This window comes from Chrysochloris asiatica, unplaced genomic scaffold, assembly GCF_000296735.1.
Source record: "Chrysochloris asiatica unplaced genomic scaffold, ChrAsi1.0 scaffold00142, whole genome shotgun sequence".
In the NCBI taxonomy this organism is placed as follows: domain Eukaryota; kingdom Metazoa; phylum Chordata; class Mammalia; order Afrosoricida; family Chrysochloridae; genus Chrysochloris; species Chrysochloris asiatica.
Window position 1 is genome coordinate 5,740,091 of NW_006408660.1, and position 23,411 is coordinate 5,763,501.

Sequence of the window (23,411 nt, forward strand, 5' to 3'; positions counted from 1 at the left end):
CTGTGGAGGCTCTACAAGCCCGCACCTCCTCCGGATGCTGGGAGAGCAAACCGGGTGCAGATTCGCACCCAGCCCTTCCCTCCTCCTCCCTGCGCCCCTCATCCCGGATGTACAGAAGGAAAAATACTGAGGTGGTCCCAGGTAGCAGCAAGGCAGACGCCCTGGCCCCACCTGGCAACCATGGTGACTCGACGTCCTCGCAGGCCCCTGGGCACAGTCTGAGGCTTACGTGCTAAGGACCCGCCGCTGCCACCCTCCGCCTGCTTCTTCCCCAGCCTCCACGGATGCTTTTGCCACCCCCAGGAATGTGACTCGCGCCCCCCACCCTCGATTTCATCTTATTCATTTGATTTCCTTCCACTTCTCCCTGAGCATCTTGCTCCTCCTATAACCACGTTGAACCTCCCCAGCTGGGGAGAGAACGAGAAAGGAAAACTGACCTCAGACAGGATGGCTTGCAGAAGACGCTATTTGTGAGTATGCCTAGCAGGTTTATGCCTAGAGTTAAGGTCAGAGGGGAATCCAACTGTGTGGGACTTGGAGCTGGCATGAGGGGCTTGGGTAGGTCAGGGTGCCCCGGTGGCTTGCAGAGGGAGCTGGCCACCAGACAAGCATGACAGGCGTTTGTCCCCTGCAGCGGAGGGGAGGATGAGAACAAGGCCATTAGTCAGCAGCTCTCCAGGCTGTGAAATTCCCCGGGGGATGTGGAGGGCAGACAGGTGCTCCTCCATACATATACTAGTTTCTCAGAGCTGCAGCTACCATTTGGCTTTTGGTATAGTCCACAGTGTTTCTGTTTAGAAACAGCTGTGGTGCCCAGCACTGCAGTGACTGACACTTTGGCCATGCTGATGTGGGTAGGATGATGTGTCCCTCTGGGCAGGAGAACAGAGGGCAACTGTGTCCGATGTGCTGCCCAGGTGTTCTGTGGGCTGGTGACAGGTTGCTTGTCTGCTGGGCCCAATGCCAGTGGCTGCTCCAGTCTGCATGGGGCGGTACCATCACGAAGCCTGGGTATTTATGGAAACTGAAGCCTGGGCCTGGCTAAACCAGACTTTCTGGGGGGCAGTGGGATTGGAATGCTAGCTTCTTTCAAAGATTTCTAGGGCTCTGCATTGTGTTCTTCTGGGGTACATGACCTTTGCTCCCTGGCCTTACAGAACTCCTCCTCAGGGACCCCAGGCCAAGAGGATTGAGGCCCAGTTTCACACCTCCACCTGCTTAGGCAACTTGCCCAGTACCTGAGTTGTATGGGGCTGTTCTGAGACTTCATACCTTGCTTGATTATGGAGCAGGACTGGGCCAGGACAAGGAAGGAGAACCTGGAGCAGTATGCCTGGTGGGCGGGGGACACATCTGGGGCTACCCCAGAGCCTCACCACGTGCTGGAGCCCTTGAACATACTATGGCAAGGCTGGTGGAGCCCCTAGTTAGGTGGCCCCCAGACCCCTCCAATGAAGGGTAGTCCATCGCTGCTGGAGCATAAAGGAAAATAAACATACCTCTCACTGAATCAGCAGCCCCAGATAGGAGTTGGTGACAGGTGGGAGGCCTCTGGGGCTCGGCTGTGGTTTACACTTGCCTTTTTAGTGGAAGAGCCCACAGGTTGATTTGTTGATGTGAGCAGAGCACACAGCAGTTCTCGCTCCCAGTGACAAGGCCCTAACTGTATTTTTAGAAACACATAGTTTATCCTTTCTTGCCATAGAGCTGCGATTAGGTTTTCCCAAGGCTGCTGTCTTCTCCCCACCACACCTTTGCCCTTCAAGGAGCCTGGTGTCAGAAAGACTCAACTGTCAGGGGCAGTAAAACCCTCGTGGTAAGGGGCTCTGTTAGGATTCAATGCAGTGGTCTGTGGTAGAGCACTTGGCCGGTGTTCCTTTACTACAGGATAATGTAATCCTCATGACAGACTTGTCTGGGCAAACCCTAAGACCACCACCTTGTCACTGTTGTTGCTACGTGTCATCGAGTCGGTTCCAACTCATAGCAACCCTATATAGGGTTTCCAAGGAGGAAACTAAGGCCAAGCAAGGTTCTCCTGAAACCATGGAGTACCCTAACCCAGAATTAGGGATTTCAGTCCAGGATCTACACTGAAACCCATGGATTGTGTGAGTGTGTGTGTCTAGGGTAGGTCTCAAGTATCAGGCATCTGTTCTCAGATTTCCAGATGATGCCACTACTTACCACAGTACCCTTTCCCAAGCTCATCTGATAGTGACTCCCCAGGGATAAAGGGATAAATCTAGTACCCCTAGAATCTGCTCACTGGACTGGAAACCCAGGAACCTGCTGTTAGCAGCACCTGGCCTCTGGCAGGCTTGCTGGTCAGTGGACTAAGCCACGCTTGCCTGCTTATCTGGAAGAGAGGCTGGGCTAGGCACTGTTGTTGGGGACCCAGGCCCTAACCTCCCCTTTCACTCTTTTCCAGCTTTTGCAGGCTCAGAAAGGGTGCCAAGTGACATCAGAATTCCAGAATCAGAGTGGGAGAGGGGTGACTGGGAGGAACCATTGCTCTGTTTTTATAGGAGAATTTTGAGACTCTGAGACTGGCTGGGGCAGCACAGTAGGTGCCCACCCTATCACTGCCGCAGATCCTGTGCTTGTCCACACATCTGCTCACACCTTCTTGTCACCAGCATTCCATGTAGAAAGGTGACGAGGTTTGAGTACTTCTGGGTCTTTATCTTTCATGGCGGCTGAAACGTCAAGCACAGAGCATCATTGCTGACATCAGAGCTGCTCTGTTTGGCTTCAAAGCATCATCCTCTTGCCCAGCTCCCAGAGTCTCACCAACTGCCATAGATGCAGCATTACTGACCCTTTTATTGAAAAGGACATCAAGGCTCTGAGTAGGGTCAGACTTGACTAAGATCAGACAGCTATTTGGCAGTGATGCATTTGGCAACAGTGCCACACACCAAGCCTGCATGAACTTGCCCTCTCTCCCTCCCCCAACACCACTGCATGCATGATCACCACTCCTCCAGCCTTCCTGCCTCCTAGCCCCACTGGGTATCTGCTTTAACTGCCCCTCAGAATGGAGTACTATGGGACCCAGACTGTCGGGGAAAGGAGGACAGGTCCTAGCCTGGGCTGTCACTGGTGGGATGGCATAGTGACCAACTGAAAGATACCCAGAGCAGGGGAGGATTTGCTCATTGATGAAGGAAATCATGAGGCCTCCAAGAATCCATTCCCTAGACTTGCTAACCATCCAGGTTGTTCCTGTGCCGGCAGCTTAATTAATGGAGTGTTAATTAAGGTCAGCCCCCCTGTCAGACTGTAACTACTACAGCATCTTTATTATCACTTCATATGGTAACCACCGTTCTGAAGGGCACACCTGTCCTGGAGGTTGAGCTATGTATGTGACAAATCACAGAGCGTCATGAGATGTATCTCAGTGTGTGGGAGCCTTCCTCCTCCCATGCCCACCACTCATCCATTCACTCTTGGCCTGTGTGGTCCTCTCTCTCCCTCCCTGCATGTCTTCACCCAGACATCACCATCCCAGTCTCTGCTGCAGACTCCACCCTGACTCTCCCTGGGTGCCTTTTAGCTTCTTATCTGTCTTCTTCACACTGCTTTCATCCCACCTGTTGCTGAATATTTTAAATTTATTGTAGTAAAATATATGTGACATAAATGTTACCATTTTAACCATTAAGATAAACACTGAACTGTATACCACAAGGTTGGTAGTTCAAGCCCACCAGCTACTCCTCAGGGGAAAGATGAGGCTTTCTGCTCCAGCAAAGATTTAAAGCCTTGGAGATCTTATACAGGGTCACTATGAGTCAGAACCAATTCAACGGCATTTAACAACATCAAGGGTACATTTTAGTAGCATTGATTGAAGTCACTGCTTTTACCCATCACCACTATATATTTCCAAAACTTTTCACCACCCCCCAATAGAAACTGTGTTTTTAAATCAGCGGTTCTTTATTTCTTTCTGTCTCCAGCTTCTGGTAACCATTACTCTACATTCTGTCTCTTTGCATTTTGCCTATTCTAGATGTTTTGCTTGTTTACTGGTTTGTCATCTTTGCCACAAGAATGTCAGCTTGGCCAGGATTGAGGCTGTGAGAGCCACTGCTGTGTCCAGTGCTGGCCCTGCTGTCATTGTACAGTACACCATGGCTGAATGGGTGACCCCCTGTGTCAGGTACTGCCCTAAGGAATGACCACAGAGCTGAGTCTTCTAAAGTTTCTGTCTTCTAGACACCAACAGGCCAGGAGAGAGACATGCCAAATGTGATAGAAAGGTGCCCCAGGAACCAGGAGTGGCTCCCTCAGCCTTGTTCAATGAGCTTCCTCATGAAATTGAAGGGGAATTGTGGGTGGTCATTCAATTGGACCTTTATAGTAATCCTAGAAGGTGAGGATATGATTATGCCCATTGAACAGACTATGCAACTGAGTCACAGAACAACTTGCTCCAGGTAACACTTAACAGAGCCTCGATGTGACACAATCACGCCACAAGTCCAACTCTTAACTTTATTTTACTGAAGATATTTTGCTGAATGTAACCCAATCTGACCTGAGTCTTGGGTATGGAGGGGTAAGGAAGTAAGAGATGAGGCTGGAAGTATGAGCAGAACTCAGTGTCTGTGAGGAATGCTTGGAAGGATTCTAGGAGACATGGTTAGATGGCTGGTCTGAAAAGAAGTTGGTGGGAGTGAGGGGAATCAGAAAATGTGTCCCCCAATTCTTTTCTCACGTCCATCGCAGAGCACATTTGCTTCTGAGAGCAAATGGTATCCAGACCTTGGACCCCCTTACGTGTACTCAACGCTCAGGAAAATTGTTGGGAGGACAGGGGCCAGCAGCCAGGTGGTGTGGCTTCATCCTGGGAGCTGCTAGGCAGCCATAGCATAGTCTAAACCGGCTGACTCCATGATCTGGGCTGAGAAAGCCCTCCACATGTTAACACAGGTTTCGCCTGGTCTAGTGCCCAGATGCACAAGGACCCAGAGTTTTGTCTTGAAGATGTCACCAAAGATGGTATGGTCAGTTTTGGAGACAGAGAGACTCATCCCCCTCTGCTACACCCTTTACCTGGGTATTCCAGAACTCTCCCACATGCTGCATCAGGCAGTCATGTGAGGATAGATGTGTTGTTAACTCCTGTCCCAGGAAACTGAGGCCCAAAGCGGGCTCGTTAGTGAAGAGCCAAGATGGCCCATGTGTGACGTCAGAATGCTCAGGCCCCAGGTGCCTGGAGTCATGGTTCCAAAATGGCCCTGTTCCTAGGTCAGCCTGCTCGCTGACTCCAGTTCTCCTTCCCTTCAGCCCTAAGAAGAGGCGGCTGCCCTGTGTCTCTGGCCAGCAGGCAGTGGAGTAAAAAAGGGAAGGGAAGCGGAGGAGCAGTGTTTCTGCCCCTGACCCCTCACCCTGTCCTGCGATGGAGTATCTTCCTCCTCTCCCTCCACAGCTGTTTTTATCCTACCATCCGCCACCTTGTTTTCCACGCTGATGGTGCTTTGTCTGGTGGTGACTGGAAGCCAAGTACCTGGCTACTGGATGGATGAGGCTCTTGTCACTGCCGGTGGGGGCCCAGAAACATTGTTGCTGGACAGACAGACTTGGACTCTAGTACTGATAAGTCTGCCCCGCCTCATGCTGGCTCCTCACTCTTTCCCTCTTTCCTGTACACCCAGGAGACTCCAAAGACACTTTTATCTCCCTGTAACCTCACTGCAGAGTCCTGGTGTGATGCTGTAGGAAAGCACTGGACTGCTAGCCACAAGGTTGGTGGTTCAATCCTACCAACTACTCCTCAGAAACCCTATGCAAGGCCACTATGAGTCGGAACCAACTCACTGGCTCTTAAAAACAACATCGCTGCAGGACAAAGGGGTAACAACACTCTGAGTCTTGCCCCTTGGGTACTCACACCCCAGAGGAAGGAGGTTCTGCTCCAGTCGGGCCCCTTGCTTTACTGTGTAGCCCTGGGCAAGGCATTTGCTCTCTCTGAGCCCATGTCCTCCTCTGAGAGCAGAGCAGCAGGGCCAACATTTCCTCCTCCTTGGTTTTGCAGGGACACCACACAGGAGGCTGGGGGAAAGGAGCCCCCGACATCATAGATCACTGTGGGCAGGTGGGACGGTTGCTCGCTCACACCCTCATCGCTCCACCCACAGTGGTTACTGGCTCTACCTGTCCACAAGCTAGAGCAGGAAGGCCATGCCGAAGCCTTGCAGCTGGGGAAGAACATCAAGAGGGTGGGGTTCTGGGCTCCGTGAGTGCCTGGTACACACTCCCTGCCTCTTCACTCTTCTCTGTGGACCCTGCTGACTCACCGACCCTTCTCTTATCCTCTCCTGACCCCACACCACATCATGTAGTGCCTGGTCCTATCCTCCACACTTTTGCCCTATAGCTCCTCAACCAGACCCAAGACCCGGCACAAGCCCCTTTCTGAACTCCCCCAGGCAAAACTGGCATCACTCTCTGCACTCTCACCTCACTTTGGTTACCAGCCTCCTGTATTGTCTGTCTCTTCCCAGACTGGGCCCTGCCTTGTTTTCCAGCCTCCATCCCAAGGCTGGCCTGCAGAGAGCACCAGTCATCCTCTCTAAGCCAAGGCAGAGCTGAGTGATGACGTTCACTTTCCTTCAGCTGACCCCTGACATAGACTCATGGGCGGGTTGAGTCTTACTCAAGGACACTCACAGATGCTTCCACTGCCTTCAGGGCAGGCTGGGTCTGGGATTCACATCCAGAACTCTGGGCCCTTGGGGTGCCTTGGAGACACAATGCCTGGACACAGGAGGTGCTCAACATATTCTTAGTCATGCGAATAATATCTGTCTATATATCCTTTATAAGGAGCTCTGGTAGCGTAGTGGTTACGAATCGGGCTGCGAACCTTAAGGTCAGCGGTTCGAAACTACCAGCTGCTCCGCAGGAGAAAGATGAGGCTTTCTACTCCCGTAAAGATTTACACCCTCGGAAACCCTATACAGGGTCGCTATGGGTCGGAACTGACTCGATGGCACATAACAACATATATCCTTTATAGGAGTTCTGGTAGCATAGTGGTTACGAATTGGGCTGCAAACCTTAGGGTCAGCAGTTCGAAACTACCAGCAGTTCCACGGGAGAAAGATGAGGCTTTCTGCTCCTATAAAGATTTACAGCCTTGGAAACCCTGTACAGGGTCGCTATGAGTCGAAACCGACTCCACGGCACATTACAACAACAACACGACACACACACAGACACACACACACATGAGTAACACAGGGGGTCTGACAGGGATGGTGGGCTGGATCAGCCTCAGTGCCCTGACTGTGACCCTGACTGGATGTTGCTCTTGTGGTTTTACAGGATGTTCCCATGGGGGTGACTGGGTAAACATAGAGAGCATCTCTCTCTCTCTGTGTTGTCTCATACAATTGCATGTGAATCTATGATTGTCTCAAAATAAAACGTTTAATTTTTTTAAAGGCTGGGGTGTTCACTTCAGCACATGTGCTAAAATTGGTATGGCACCATGTTCAGCAGGGTCCCTGAGCAGAGATGACATGCAAATTCACAAAGCATTTCATATTGTTAAGAAAAGTGGCTGAAATGACCATGTTTTGTTGTCTATGTTTCACCACCGTAAAAATTAAAATCTATACATAACACAGTAAGATCCCACATTTTCTCTCAAGAATATTTGCAAATATCTGTAAAGGTAAACAGTTCACATACAGAAACATTGGCGCAGGAGTTAAGTACTCAACTGCTATACCAAAGGTTGACAGTTGAAAACCACCAGCTGCACCTCAGGGGACAGATGTGCTTACTTGAAGATGTACAGCCTCAGAAAGTCTATGCGACAGTCTACTCTGTCTTTAGGGTCACTGAGGGTCACAATAGACACAGAGGTATAGTGGGTTTGGTTTCTAGAATGTACTCTAAAACAATTGTAGATTTTTTAAAATCAACTTTTCACAGATCAAAAACGGCCATTGGGTCTGAAGAACTGAGGTGCCTGGGGGACAGAAAGGTTCACAACTCTACCCATCTGTGGCTTCAGTTTCTGAGACTTAACTGTCTTCCTGTCCTTAGGCCCCTAGACCACTTACTTCTCCCTGAGGCTGAACCAGGGACATTTGGACCAGTATTCCTCCAAAAGGAAGCACAAGCTGCAGCTGGGGCCTACTGGGCTCCGCTGTGTAAACAGGAACCTTGACTATCTGAGTGTGAGGCCCTGCACTGCCAACAGGCCCCAGCGGGCAGTTGGCTTCTAGAGCAGGGTCTGACCTTCCTTCTAACAGACCTCCCTCCCAAGCCTTGGGCTGCCAGCCCAGCTGCCCACCGAGTTAGTTTAAGTGCCTGCACACTCTCTGCCCAGTGCCGTCATGTTTTCCACCAGTTTCTCACTGCCCCTCAGTACGCCCTTCGCTGCCTGCCACCGCAGCAGCTGGGGAAGAGACAACTGAGCATTCCTTAAAATGCCATTTTGAGGACAAAAATGAAAAACAGTGCCTAAAACGGAAAGGTTAGGGAAACAAGTATGTTTCCTGATTTTGTTATCCTGCAAATTGGCTGTTGAGTGAATTGGCTTCTGGCAAATTGACTTGCCACAGGCTGAGGGAGAGTCAGGGCTCGCTGGGGCAAGGGGGCAAGGGGTCAGGACCAAGACAGTGCAGGGGTCAGAGGGTCAGAGTTCAAATGTGGTGTGGTGTTGGCTTGGGGCCTACCATGGATCTCTGGGGGAATTGGATGAGCCCCCAGGAAGAAGTTCTGACTAAGTTACCAGATGTCTAGGGAGGAGCTCAGGGAACAGGGCTTTGGGAATGACTGGGCCAGAGATGACCTGTCCCCTTTTGTCTCTTGACATTTGTCCAGTGAAACCGGAACTTACTGGGCCTGGACCATTGCTCTGACCTAAAGGATGAAATGCTGCATTGTGAAAGGGCCATGATCTGAGCATGGTTAATTGCAGGATGTTTTATAGGCTCCGGCAGCTTCATTCCTCGCCATGTTCACTCCCAGCATCTGTTTGGACTGGATAATAGGCCAAGTTGGGCATTTCTAATCACAGTCCTTACTGAAACTTGCAGCCCTAACTGAGCCCTCCAATAACGCAGACGCTTTTCCTATCGTTTGCTCTCCATTATCAAATGCAAGGAATAGGCTCCTGTTTTAACCTAGTAGGGCAGCCTCCTAAGCCCTCAGATCTTCTATCCTGAATCCCTGACCATCTGCTTGGAGCCCGGGGCTGCTGGGTGACTCAGTTGCCCAAGACTCCGCAGTGGCGCAGGGCCAAGATATTGGGCTAATTGAGGCCTTCCTGCACCTCCCCCACCTGAGGGCCCAGCCCTCCAAGGAGCTGCTCAGATGAGCCATGTGACTCAGGGCGCATTATTGGCTTATGGGAACCTCCGTTCCATCTCTGTAAAATAGACTGATAATTCCAACTTTGTCCGATGCCATGAGAATTCAATGAGACAGAGTTTTCAGACTTCTGTCCCCTTTCTCCTCTGGGTTCTTGCTGCAGAAGCTGGGCTCCCGGTCCTGCTGGGACGCAGAAACATGCACATCTGGGGAAGGACTGGAGTGGAAGAGGGTATTAATCAAGAGCCTTTGTCACTTGGATTGTAAATGATGGAAACTCAAATCAAAGAGATTTTAATGGTTGTTGCAAGCTGCCACCTCTTCAGTCTGACTCATGGCGATCCCCTGCGTAACTGGATTAGACTGTGGTGATCCGGTAATGGTACTAGCAGTAAAAACCCAGGTTCTGCCTTCAGCAGGCCTGGATCCAGGGGCTCTTGACTTGCTTTTCTCTTAGGGAGTTTTCCCTCAGCAACCTTGGCCTACTCCTTTGAGTTCCACTGGGCAGAGGAGTCAGAGTACCAATTGGCCACCCCTGGAGGTGGGGTGATGGAGTCAAAACCACCTGAGTGATTAGGAATTTAGGAGGAATTTCATATGTGTGCATTGCAGGGAGGCAGGGGAGTGGAGAAACTGAGGCTGGAGACAAGCCAATGAGTATAACTAGAGTTCAAGGGCACCATGGATCAGTTTGGGCGTGTGACCAGAACCTATTCAGACATCAGAAAGGCAAGGCCAACTTCCTCCTGACCAGGTGCTGGCTCCCAGTCCAAGCTCAGGACTTGAACTCAGGTTTTTTTGTGTTCAGGAGTCTGTCATCATGTGTGGAGAGGGGTTGCAGGGTTGGCTATGTGTGCCTGGGTGGGCTCCCAGCACTCAGATAGATTCCTGGGCCCCCCACTTCAGTGCAATTCCTCCCTAATTGGCTTAGCTCTTTCTCTTTGCCAGCTGGAGTCTATAAATGAGAACCCTTTTCCTTGCTAGTTCATCTTTCTTTTTTCCCAGCGGTATGTATTAAGACAAAAAGAAAAAGTTTCCCAGGGCATTTAGCATTACCTGGGAAAATTCATCATTTATTTCCCATGGGCCTCAAGTCCTTTTTCCAGCTCCTGGGGAGAGGAATCCTTGCCAGCCGTGCATGCTTCCCTAGAGAGGAGCAGTGTGGGCAGAAGCTGAGCCCAGGATCCTGAGGCACGGTCACTGCCACTACCAGCTGCATGCCTCATCTCCCCATCTATCAACAGGGCTCCTCCTGACTTCATAAGGACAAAAAGAAATGACTTGAAAGAGACCTGTGCTAGAGAAAGCTGACATCAACTCCTTTCCAGAGCCCATCAGGTAGTCAGACCTAGTTGCGTGTGTGTCTGGTCCTGAGGGTTGCTGGCGGTACCGACCCAGTCTCCATGTGACCCCTCTCGAGCAAGGAATTTCTGTTCACACAGCTACTACTTCCTCCTGGAGCTTAGGGGCTGGGGGGATGCCAACCCTAGAAGTGCACATTGCTTTGGCCAGACACACAGCTCTTTCCTTCTCAATGCCTTAGGGCTCCTAAACCAGACAGGCTTTGCCTCTGTCCTGCCTCATCCTGTCAGATCTCAAAGAGCCCGAGGCCCGGACTCGGGAAGGAGTTTTTCCAAAGACTACCCAGCCCATCCTTAGAAAGCCAAGTGTGGAGTTGGGCTTGGGGACAGAAGGGGCTGTTCACTCACCCTCTCTCCTTAGAGTCCTGTTTGTCTTCACTGATACAGGGTAAGTGGCAAGTCCTCAGTATTCTGGGACACACCCTGGCAGAGAACTCTGACTGTTACTGTCCCTGTTCCCACCTCTCCACTCTTGCTCTCACCCCTAACCCTCCAGCCATACCAGCCTCTGTGCTGTGCTCAGACAACCTGGTCCCTCCTCCAGATCTTTGCCCTGGGATGTTCTTCTCCCAGAGCCAGCGCCTTGGGGAGTTCTGCAGCCCAGCATCCTGGTGTCTTATCATAATGTGTGGCTTTCCTGCCATGACCCATGGTCCTGTGGTGATTGTCCTCCATCTGCCCACTACACACACCCCTAGAGGACTGGCCAGGGGACAGTGGCTGCTCAGTAAACATCTATGCACTGACTGAGGAACAGGGAGCCTGGAGCTGAGTTTTCATGAAAGATGGAGCCTGGCAGAGCAGATACTCAGTAAGTGCTCACCAGGTGAGCCCATGTTATCTCCTTTGACCTGAAACATGTTCTTCCATTCAAATACATTGTCCAGGCTGGCTGGGGAGCGACATGATGGGAATAGCCAGAGATGGTCTTATGAGGGTGGTGTTGGAAGCAAAGGTACTGAGGGTTCTGGCTTGAGGCCTGGGTGGGTGACAGTTCTGTCGCTAAAATGGGCCTGAGGTAGAGACTGTTAGTGTGAGTGGTACCTATAGACACCCAAGTGGAGGAGCCCAGAAGCATATAGCTTGGTGTGTCCATGTTGGATGAGGGCAGTCTGAGGACAGACTGGGTATTGGTGCCAGAAGTGAAGGGAGCTCAGAAAGAAGTGACCTTCCCAGAAGATCCTGGGCCAGGAGGCTGGCTGGGTCCTTCCCCTCTCACACCCAGTGTAGACCTTGCCCCCTCCCATCTACCCACTCGACCTGTGCTCAGGCAGCTGTAGTCTGTAGCCTGCCCCATGGGCTGCAGGCACTGAGGCCGTCTGCTGAGGCTGCAGCCATCTTTGGAGAAAGGGCTCTGTGTCCCTGGTAAGGACGAGACGCATGGGAACAGTATGTTGTGATGGTATCTTGTGCCCGGAGATGGTAGCTTAACAGTGGCGGCTGGCAGGCTGAGCATCTTCCCTCTCGGTGCTGGAAGGGCAGCTTGGGCTCCCTGTTCAAACAGAGACCACCCCCCCACCCCCCTTACCCCAGTCTTGAGGAACTCTGCCTCCAACCCTGCTGAAGCATAGGCTTGGCCTGTCCTGACAAACACCAGAAGCGTTCCCATACAGCTGTCTGGTGCACTCAGGGATCCTTCAGACAGCTTCATCAGCCCAGAACCTGCCCCAGTCTGGTCGGTTCTGTGGGACTTCTATGTGACAGCTGTGTGACAACCCAGAAGTTGTCAAGAAGAACAGAGGTAATGGACCCAGAGCACCTGACACACAGTGGGCAGGCACAGAAACTCCTGTCAGCATACAGAAAGATGAGGCTTTCTACTCCTGTAAAGATTTATAGCCTCAGAAACCCTATACAGGGTAGCTATGAGTCGGAACCGACTCCACAGCACATAAACAACCACCACCCACCATCAGTCCTAAAAAATATTTTTTTAATGCAGATTCAGGTATAAGCAAATACAGGTAGTGCATGCATATGAATATACTTTGGCTTTCTTTGGGCTCCCGGCACTTGGTGGTTACTGGGCACACAGTGACCTTCACCGTTGTTGATGTTTCTGAGCCTCAGTTTCCACATGAAGCTTCTGTAAAGGTGCCTAGCCCAAGGTAGTCCCACAGCACGCTTCTGTTTTAAACTTGTACTTAACTAGACTAGTGAACACTCCCAGTAGACAAGAAGGGGTTTCAAATGTAAGTGTAAAGATCTGTCTGCTTCTGGGCCTTCAGCTGAAGGGATCCTGGGAGCAGATTCTCCTCCGGCATGGCTGCTGAGCACAGAACATAGAGAAGTGGCCCTGGGGTCACAGTCCAGCTCACCCACACTCCCTGAGTACCACTGCCCTGGACTCTTGTCCTCTGTGCAGCCTGAGGGTCAACCAGGATGGTCCAGCCACTTGCAGGGATGGGTGTGCTCTGCACGAGAGTGAGAAACATGGGGATGTGTGTGTGCTGTATGCGATGGTGAGAATGGATTGTGTGTGAGAAGAGATGGTGAGTGTGTTTGTATTTGTGTTATGTGTAATGGTGAAAGTGTGTTGTGTTCTTGAGAGGCAGATGATAAGTATGTGTGTATCATCTGTGAATGTGTGCCTTATATGTGTGAGTGGATGTGTGTCTAATGTGTGGGTTGTGTCCAAGAGACTTGACAGGAGTGTGTGTGTGTGGTACATGCACATGTATTTTGTGTGTGCATATGTTGTGGGGAGTTGTGTGTGGTATGTGTCTTGTATGTGTACTCGTCTGACCATGTGTAGTCCGCATGAGACTGAGAAGGTGTGTTGATGGGGTGAGAGGAGTTGTAGGTGGTTGTCATGGCAACACAGGGCCCCGTCTCCATGTGTCTAGGAGCTGCTCACCATGCCTTCCCCATGGTTCCAAAGTCAGAAAGGCAGGCCAGTGAGGGTCCCCTGTCATGGAGGAGACTGTCTCTCATACCCACCCAGAAAAGGGCTGTTGAGCTGGGGCCACCTCCTTTCACCTGGACTCGTCTTGAAACGTTGTCACGTTACTACTTCTGAGGTTGTGTCCTAATGAGAAAGAGATAGGACAAAACGCAGGTGTCTATGAGGAAAGAGTGGTTCAATGTAGACAGTGAAGGGAACAGAACACAGTTGGACATGAGACCAAAAATGCTTGCTGGGTCCGTTGTCAAGGGGGAGCAAGGGCAGTGGGTCTACAACAAGACTTTTTGTGTATACGACAAGAAAGCCAAAGTATATTCATATGCATGCACTACTTGTGTTTGCTTATACTTGAATCTGCATTTAAAAAAATATTTTGTTAGGACTTATGGTGGTGATGGTTATTTATGTGCTGTGGAGTCGGTTCCAATGCATAGCAACCCTGCGTAGGGTTTCGGAAGCTGTAAATCTTTACGGGAGCAGAAAGCCTCATCTTTCTCCTGCAGAACAGCTGATAATATTGAACTGCTGACTGTGAGGTTAGCAGCCTGACTCGTACCCACTATGCTACCAGAGCTCCTTTAATACTCATAGACCCTTACAATGGGTGAGGGCCTGGGGAGAGGAAGAAATGGGTGGAAAGGGAAACTCTTCACTAGGTAGCCTTTTTATTTGTTTTACTTTTGAACCTGAGAATTCATTAAAATTTTAAACTGTGTGACCTACTGTGTTTGGGGCACACTGGATTGTTCTTAAAGCATCCCAAGGGATTCCCCCACCGTAACCAATGAGAGAACACCTTCAGAGACTTCTCGTCTAAGGAAATCATCCATTCTAATGTTGGGTGGGATCCAAATGTTCTCCTTAGGGGTAGGGCAGCTGCCTGGGCTGACTAGACAGTGGAGGGGAATAAGGGGGCTTATAATTATAATTATAATTGATTACAGGGGACCCTAGAGCTGAGGCGCAGAGGACAGGCCAGGATCTCAGTGGAACCACCCCATAGACAGGTCTCTGCCTCTCTGAGCCTCAGTTTCCTCATCCATAAAATGGGAATGAGGCAGTCCTGAGGATTCAGTGAGCCCATATAAGAGCCTGACACACAGTAGGGGGAGTCAGAGCATCCAGAAAGGATCCTCCAGTGGGTTTGTGGGAAGCTACATGCTCCATGTCCCCTGAGATGGACCAGTGCCAGATGGCTGCTGCTGGACAGAATTTGAGGAGTCATCCACATGCTGCCCCCTGTCTATTTCTCTGCCTGTGAGTGGAACTAAGGTCTCTTCTACTCTCTGCCCATCCTGAATTGGTACTATGAATAAACAGGACATGGCATCCCAGACTCAGGTCTAGAGGCTCTGGACCACTGGCTCAACCAATTCCAAGCTGCACACAAAGCCAACACCACCAACCGACCCCCAGTCCAGAAGCATTCACTCTCCAGGAAAGCAGGACATACTCTGACCAACCACCCTGAACTCTGGACACCTTTGAGTGACGCCTTAGGAAGGGAACCCCTGGTGAGCCTTGGCAGTCACAGAAGAAGCCTGGTTGTGTAGGGCAGGTCTTGGTGGAGGCTCTTGGCAGGTTCAGAGGGCCATGTGAGCCTTCCTTTCCAAGCCAGTCCTTTTTAGCACAGCAGACCCCTGGCTTCACCCCCACTCTGCACCGTGCAGGAGCCCTTGCCTGCACCAAGCTGATATCAGTACAGTGCTTGACCTATATGGCTTCTTTTCCTCACTCAGACTTTGGCTCCAAGGTCACCTCTTCCAGAGGCTGTTCTTAACCAGGTTAGTGAGGGTGACCCTACCATCTACCCTGCCCCATGGGCCTGGTTTTACGCTGTACTGTTTAAAACTCAGGGTTGGCCGTTCGAGCCCACCAGTCACTCTGTGGGAGGTAGATAAGGTTTCTTAGGTCCTGCTAAGACTTTAAAAGCCTCGGAAACACTATACAGGGTTGCTATGAGTCGGAACCCCCTTGATGACACTTAACACACACACATTTAAACCTAGCTTGTTTATGTACTTACATGTTGTTGTTGTTTTTTTGTTTCTGCACCCACCGTGGACAGTGGTTGTCTGTTTTGTACGCTGTTGTTTTCCCTGTGATGATACCTCAGGGATTTCATCTGTGAACACGGATAAGAATATTTCATGTTGCAAGTGCATGTAGAGTAAAATGGGTTTGTGTGAAGCTCCTATAGGGTCTGGCATGAAGTGGGAGACTCATAAATAGTAGGTATAGGAAAACTAAGTTCCCTGGTTGTCCCCCCGAGACTGTAGCAGTTGGACTGAACATTAGTCCTTGCCTTGCTGCCCAGGGTTCTCTTTCCATTCCCCCTGCTGTGAGGAATTTTCCAGGCATGGGCTGTGCTCCTGGGCAGGGCAGCCTGGCAGAGCGGAAGGTGCAGAAGCCAGCCTCGACAATCGCTTCACTGTGCTAATGGAGCGCCCTAGCTGGCAAGCAGAGCTGTGACTGGCCCAGAGCCAGGACAGGAGAGCAGACAGTGGGTAGTCTTCTTAGAGGAGGCTCAAGGCAGGGCCTGGGGCCTGGGGCCTGGGGCCTGGGCAGGACAGAGCGGGTGTCTGTGAACACAGCACACCTCTAGTCCATCACTCTAGTGATCTAGTCCTTCCATTTGCTTGTGAGGCAGGAAATTCAGATCCATTTTACAGATGAGGAAACTGAGGCTCAAGCAAGTCCCATTGCCAGGTGAAAATACAGTTGTCTTGATTTGGGTTTCAGTCCTGACCCCGCTGCAGTATGATGTAGATCAGACAACCCCATCTCTCTAGGCAGCCTGACATCAAGGAGAGGCCTCCTGGACTCAAATTCTGGGCCTACTTCTTGACCTCTGTGTTGCCACGTCAGAGGCCCCTCAGAGAGGAGCCTCTGCTTAGTGAGAGTACACTGGGAATGCAGAGGGGTAAGCCCTCCACTTCTTTCCCCGCTCTCAGTTCTGGCCTAAGCTATAGCTTCAGGAGCCCAAAGAACAGCCACATGCTCAAGGACTCTGCTGGAAGGCCCATCCTTTTGGGTTGGCTTCTCTGAGTGCCCACCACCACAAAAACATCCCCACCCTGTGACCTAGCAATTCCAGGAATGGGTCCTAAAAGAAGAACTGTTCTGTGTACAAAAACCTTATTGACGAGACATGGCCCTCAGCCTTGTTTATAAAGGTAGGTGGGAAAAATGAAGCCAAACCAAATATCCATTATGGGGAAAACAAGGAGGTACATACTGGTACTCTGAGCAGCCCTGAGAAGGGGAGTGGAAGGATGTTAATACCAAAGACAGTGTTGGCATGGAGTATAGTACATTACAGAATCAAGGATATTTTTGAGCCACTAAAAAACATACACACAAATACAGGGACACATTTAGAAGGCCTGCCTAGAACAAGCCCTCGAATATTTACTCTGGTTGTTCCTGCTGAATTAGGATGGGCTAATTGTAATTTCCTCGTTGTACTTTAGCTATTATTTTCTAGCATGGCTACAGTGAACACGTATTACGTATTTAATAAGAGGGAGGGGTCAATGTAATGCAGAAATGATTTGGAAGCCTCCCTAAACCAAAACCAAACCAGCTGCAATCAAGTCAAGCCTGACTCATAGCAAGCAGCCCCCTGTGTACAGAGTAGAGCTGTGCTCCGTAGGGTTTTTAATAACCCCCAGACTGTTCTTCCAAGACACATATGGGTGGACTTGAACCACCAACCTTTGGGTCAGAAGTCAAGCGTATTAACTGTTGATGCCACCCAGAGACTGGCTTGTTGTTTGTTGTTAATTGCCATTGAGTGGGAAGATGAAGTAAATGCCTATGAACATCTGAGGCCTCTTGTCTCCCCAGGTCTGCTCCCACTCCTTCTTAGGGACAAAGCAAGGCCTTCTCCTGATCTAGTACACAGCCTCTTAGAACCCCCATGGAGGCTTGGCCCATCTCTCTGGTGCTCTAGTTGGTCTTTACAGAAAACACAGAATGCAATAGAAGAATCTTGCAGTGGTGAACATGTTCTTTTAGAAAACTTTCTAAGCTCAGAAATTATTATATATTACCCTAACTGGGTCCTTTTAGATGATGAGCAGACACATACTGAGGGAAATCTTGTTACTGCTGAGTCTGATCTGATTTGTACTGATCCCATGAAGCATTGCTGGTCCTGATCCATCTTCAAGATCATAGATCTGCACTACGTGAGTCCATTGTTTCAGCCACTGTACTTGGGAGTGTCTTCCAGCTCTGGGGCTCACCTTCCAGAATTCAGTCAAGCAATACTCTCAAATGGTCCATAGAGTTTACATTGACTAATTTTAAAAAATAGAACACCAAGCCTTTCTTCATAGTACACCTAAGTTTTGAAGGGCCACTAAAACCTGTCCACTATTGGTGAACCTACTGGTCAAAGGCTTCCCTTTGCTTGGATCAACCATCAACACTCATGGAAGCAGCAATCAAGAACTCAAACGATGTATTTCATTAGACAAATCTGCTGCACGTGACCTCTTTAAGAGTTCAAGAGCAAAGATGCCAATTTGAGGACTAAGGTGCACCTGACCCAAGCCATAGTATTTTCTATAGTCTCATATGCATGTGAAAGCTGGACATTGAATAAGGAAGACCATAAAATAATAGATGCGTTTGACTTATGGTATTGGAGAGAAATATTAAAAGTACCATGGGCTGCCAAAAGCTGTGTTGGAAGAAGTACAGACAGAATATTCCTTAAAAACAAGGATGATGCAACTTCATCTATCATACTTCAGACTTATTACCAGAAGAGACTAACCCCTGGAAAATGGCATAATGCTAGGGAAAGTGGAGGGCCAGCAAAAAAGAAGGCCCCCAATGAGATGAATTGGTACAATGGCAGCAGCAGTGGTCTCATGCTTAACAATTGTGCAGATGGCACAGGACTGGGTAGTGTTTCATTCTGTTGTACATAAGGACTCTTTAGGTCAGAATTGACTCAACAACACCAAGCAACAATGACTGGTATTTGAAATGCTAGCTTTCAGCATCACAGCAACATACAAGCCACCATAATATGGCAGATTGACAGATGGATGGTGGGAAGAATACATACAGATTTCAAATAAGCATATGAAGAGATGCTCAACATTACTAGTCATGTTGTTGTTACATGTCATCTAGTTGGTTCCAACTCATAGCAACCCTGTAAAGGGTTTCTAAGGAGTGGCTTGAAGTCCATTGTTTATCCTACAATGCCACAATTAGCTATGAGTGAAAATTAAAACCACAATGGTATTACATATCTACCAGAATGGCTAAAATAAAATTTAAAATGACAACATCAAATGCTGGTGAGATTGTGGAAAAATTGGATTACTCATACATTGCTGGTGAGAATGAAAAATGGTATTCCCACTTAGGAAAACAACTTGGCAGTTTCTTTTAAAGTTAAGTGTAGACTAGCCATTGTTGTTGTTATTAAGTTCCGTTGAGTCAGTTCTGACTCATAGTGACCCTTATAGGGTTTCCGAGGAGCAGCTGAGTTATGGTGTCAGAGGAGAATATTCAAAGCACCATGGACTGCCAGAAGAACAAGCAAATCTCTGTGTTGAAAGAAGTACAGACAGAGTACTCCTCAGATGCATGGATGAGGAGTGAGACTTCATCTCTCAAACTTAAGACTTATTTGAACTTTGCAATTCAAACAGACCTTGTAGTCCAGTGCTTTATCCTACAGTGCCACACCAGGAGTTCACAATTGTACAGTTGGGCATTTATCCCAGAAATATAGACTTATGTTCACATAAACTTGAACAAGAATGTCTATGTTGTTGTTGTTAAGTGCTGTCAAGGCAATTCCGACCCATAGCGGCCCTGTATAGGGTTTCTGAGGAGCAGCTGGTGAGCTTGAACTGCCAACCTTGGAGTTCAAATGGCCTTGCAGTCTGGCGCATTAACCCACAGCACCACACCAGGACACCAAGAATGTCTATTTGTTGTTGTGAAGTGCTGTCGAGTCGATTCCGACCCATAGTGACCGTGTATAGGGTTTCCAAGGAGCAGCTGGTGAGCTTGAACCACCGACCTTGCAGTTCAAATGGCTTTGCAGTCTGGCTCATTAACCCACAATGCCACAAGCAGTAGCTTTATTCATAATACCCCAAACTGGAAATAGCCCATATGTCTTTCAATGGGTGCTTGATTGAATTTACTGTGAAATATCCATGCATGGAATTCTGGTGTGACACTGTAGGACAAGCACTCGACTGCTATAACTGCAAGGTTGGAAGTTCAGACCCACTAGCTACTTCTCAGAAGCCTATTCAGGGACACTATGACTCAGAAGCAACTCAATGGCACAACAATAACAACAGCCTCCCACACACTGAAGTATAACTCAATAAGAAAGGAGCAAACTATTGACGCATACAACAACCTGTATATTTCTTAAAGTAATGATGCTGAATGAAGAAACCCAATCTCAAAAGGTTTCATACTGGATGATTCCTTTTGTATAACAAAGTGATGAAATTATGGAGATGGAGAACAGATTGGTAGTTGCCAGAGGTTAGGGATTGCAGGAGACAGAGATTGGTATGGCCAACAAGGAGTCTTGCAATGGAAGGAACAGTTCTGTATCTTAACCGTGGTGGTGATAAGGTTACACACATACACGTGAGTGCTTGTTTCACTGTTGGAACTGAAGCTCTGAGGATTGTACCAACATCTGATTGTGTACTAACTATAGTTGCACAAGATTTAATCACTAAAGGAGTACATGGACCTTCCTATGCTTTTCCTCTTTATGTGTGTGTGTGCAACTTAATGTGAATCTGTAGCTATTTCAAAATTAAAATAAAAAACCACAAGGTACAAGAATGACATACCAGTGCTGCTTTTGGTGGCAGGGCTGTGGAAGGGAGAGCAGGCACCATGTTGGGCTCGAAGGTGGCAAGAAGCCCCTGAAACAACCCAAGAAATAAAACAAGGAAATGGATGAGGAAGATAAGGCTTTCAAGCAGAAACAAAAAAAAAAAAGAGCAATAGAAACTTGAAGAGCTAAAAGTGAACACTGCGGGGAAGGTCCCCCTGGTCACAGATGGAATTTAAAAATCTGGTAAAAAAAAATAACCTATTCTTTTTGGCTGTGGCAATGGTGACCCTTGATTCCATTTCTATTTAAACATTTGAATTCCCTGCTGGAACATCTCTTGCCACCTAAAGTTAGATTGAAGTGTTGTCTTGGAGCCTTTTGTACATTTAAGAATAAACTTTAAAAATAAAAAGAAGAAGAAAAGAAATCCTACAATGGTCCACCTCTTTAGTACTATCTTAGCTGTGTGGTCAGTAAACCCAGGCCAGAATCCTGCCAGAGCTGCTCTTTAGTTTTTGTTATGCCCAGAATTCTGTACCACCTGGAATTAAAGCAACCCATTTGAAATAACTAATAATCATAATAACATACCAGAGGTTCTGATTTAGTTGATCTGTGTCAGAGTCCAAATTAATACTAAGATACCAGAAATAAACAATACATTGAAAAGGCAAAGGAATAGTTTTGAATCAATGGAAGTCAGAAATAGTGAACTTGAAGATAAATCTCTCAATACTAGTAAGCTAGAAGAACAAACAAAAATAAAGAATTTTAAAAATCTGAAAGAAGCCTCAGATTCATATGAGACAAAATGAAGAGGAATTACTTATGGGAATTTGGAATTATATAACAGAAAGCGACAAAGAAAAGCACAGAAAAGACAGTTGAAGAGCTGCTGGGACTAAATTTCCCTAACATCATAAAAGATGAGAAGACAGGCATTCAAGAAGGTGAATGAACCCCAAATAGGATAGTCCCCAAAAGAAAGTCACCACCACATATCATAATCAAACTCTCCAAAAGCAGCTCAGGGAAAATGAAATTTTGCCTACAAAGGAAAACCATTAAAATGAAGATCTGATTTTTCAGCAGAAGCAGTACAGGTATGAAGGCAATGGGGAGACATATACAAAACTCTGAAAGAATCATATACCCAGCAAAAGAGTCACTCAAATACAACAGCAAAATTAGAACATTTCCAAATAAATGGAAATTAAAGGAATTTGTAAAAACCAGACTAACATTACAAAAAATACTAAAGGGAACCAACAAGAGCAGACAACAACCAGAGATTGACATACACGACAACACCACCCAGAATGCAGTTCAGATATAGAAATATCCAAATTAAACAAAACTGTTGTTGTTGTTAAGTGCTGTTGAGTCAGTTTCGACTCATAGCAACCTTGTATAGGTTTTCTTGTTGAACAACCTTGTGTGTTCAACAACCTGTAATATGCAACTGGCACTGCCTTTCTTACTGAAAGAGAAGAGGACTTAAAATACTGATGAAAATCAAAGACCACAGCCTTCCAAAGGGTTATACCTCAATGTAAAGAAAACCAAAATTCTCACCACTGGACTGATAAACAACATAACAATAAACAGAGAAAAGATTGAAGTTGTCAAAAACTTAATTTTTCTCCGATCACCCATCAACACTCATGGAAGCAGCAGTCAAGAAATCAAATGATATTTTGCATTAGGCAAACCTGCTGCGCAAGACCTCTTTAAAGTGTTGAAGATCAAAGATGTCAGTTTGAGGATGTTGCTTGACCCAAGCCATACATTTCCAATAACTTTACATGCATGTAAAGTTTGACAGTGATAAGGAAAACTGTAGCAGAATTGATGCATTTGGATGGTGGAGTTGGAGGACAATATTAAAAGTACCAAGGATTGCCAAAAGAACAAACCAATCTGTTTTAGAAGTACAGCCAGAATGCTCCCTGGAAGCCAGGATGGCCAGACTTTGTCTCTCTTACTTCAGATATACTTTTAGTTGGGACCAGTCCTTGGAAAAGGATATCATGTTTGGTAAAATGGGGGTTGGGGAAAAAGAGGATGGATTGGCACAGTGGCAGCAGTGATGGGCTCAAATGTAGCAATGATTGTGAGGTTGGCATAGGACCTAGCAGTGTTTTGTTCTGTTGTACATAGGGTCGCTATGAGTCAGTACCAACTCGATGGCACCTAACATCAACAACAGCCCAAAGCAATCTATAGATATAACACAATCCCAATCCAGATTCCAACATCATTCTTTAAAAAGATAGGGGGGAAATGATCACAAACTTTATATGGAAAGGAAAGAGACCTTGGATAAGCAAAGCACTGCTTAAGAAGAACAATGTTAGACGCCTTTCATTCCCTGATCTCAAAATTTCCTACACAGCCATAGTGGTCAAAACAGCCTGGTACTGGTACAATGAAAGATACATAGGTCAATGGAACAGAGATGAGAACCCAGAAGTAAATCCCTCCACATACAGTCAACTGATATTTGACAAAGGGCTGAAACATTGAATGGGGAAGAGATAGTCTCTTCAACAAATGTTGCTGGCAAAACTGGAAATCAATATTCAGAAGAATGAAACAAGATCCATACCTCACACCATATACAAAAATAAAGTCAATATGGATTAAAGACCTAAATGTAAATCCTGGAACTGTAAAGAACATCAATGAAAAACTAGGGACCAACTTAAGGGCTCTAATCTATGGCATAAATATACTATCAAACATTACAAAAACACACAAACAGTGGAAGACAAAACAGATGACTGGAACCTCTTAAAAATTAGATACTCTGTGCATTTAAAGATTTCACCTAAAGAGTAAAGATGGAACCCACAGACTTGGAGAAAAATGTTTTGCAATGACATATCAGACATGGGACTAATATAAAAAATTTATGTAAAACTGCAACACTGCTACAAGAAAAAGATAAACAACT

The 23,411-nt window shown here is 47.7% G+C and overlaps 1 protein-coding gene across 1 annotated transcript in view; it reads left to right on the forward strand.

Annotated features, from left to right (window-relative positions):
* The first annotated feature begins 355 nt into the window (after positions 1-355).
* The window catches only part of IQSEC1 (IQ motif and Sec7 domain 1), a 219,941-nt gene continuing 196,885 nt past the window's right edge, over positions 356-23,411 (forward strand). Inside the window, exon 1 of the mRNA XM_006870471.1 lies at positions 356-473. Coding sequence (XP_006870533.1) covers positions 451-473 — 23 coding nt within the window. The 5' untranslated portion in view covers positions 356-450. The remainder of the gene's footprint in view (positions 474-23,411) is intronic.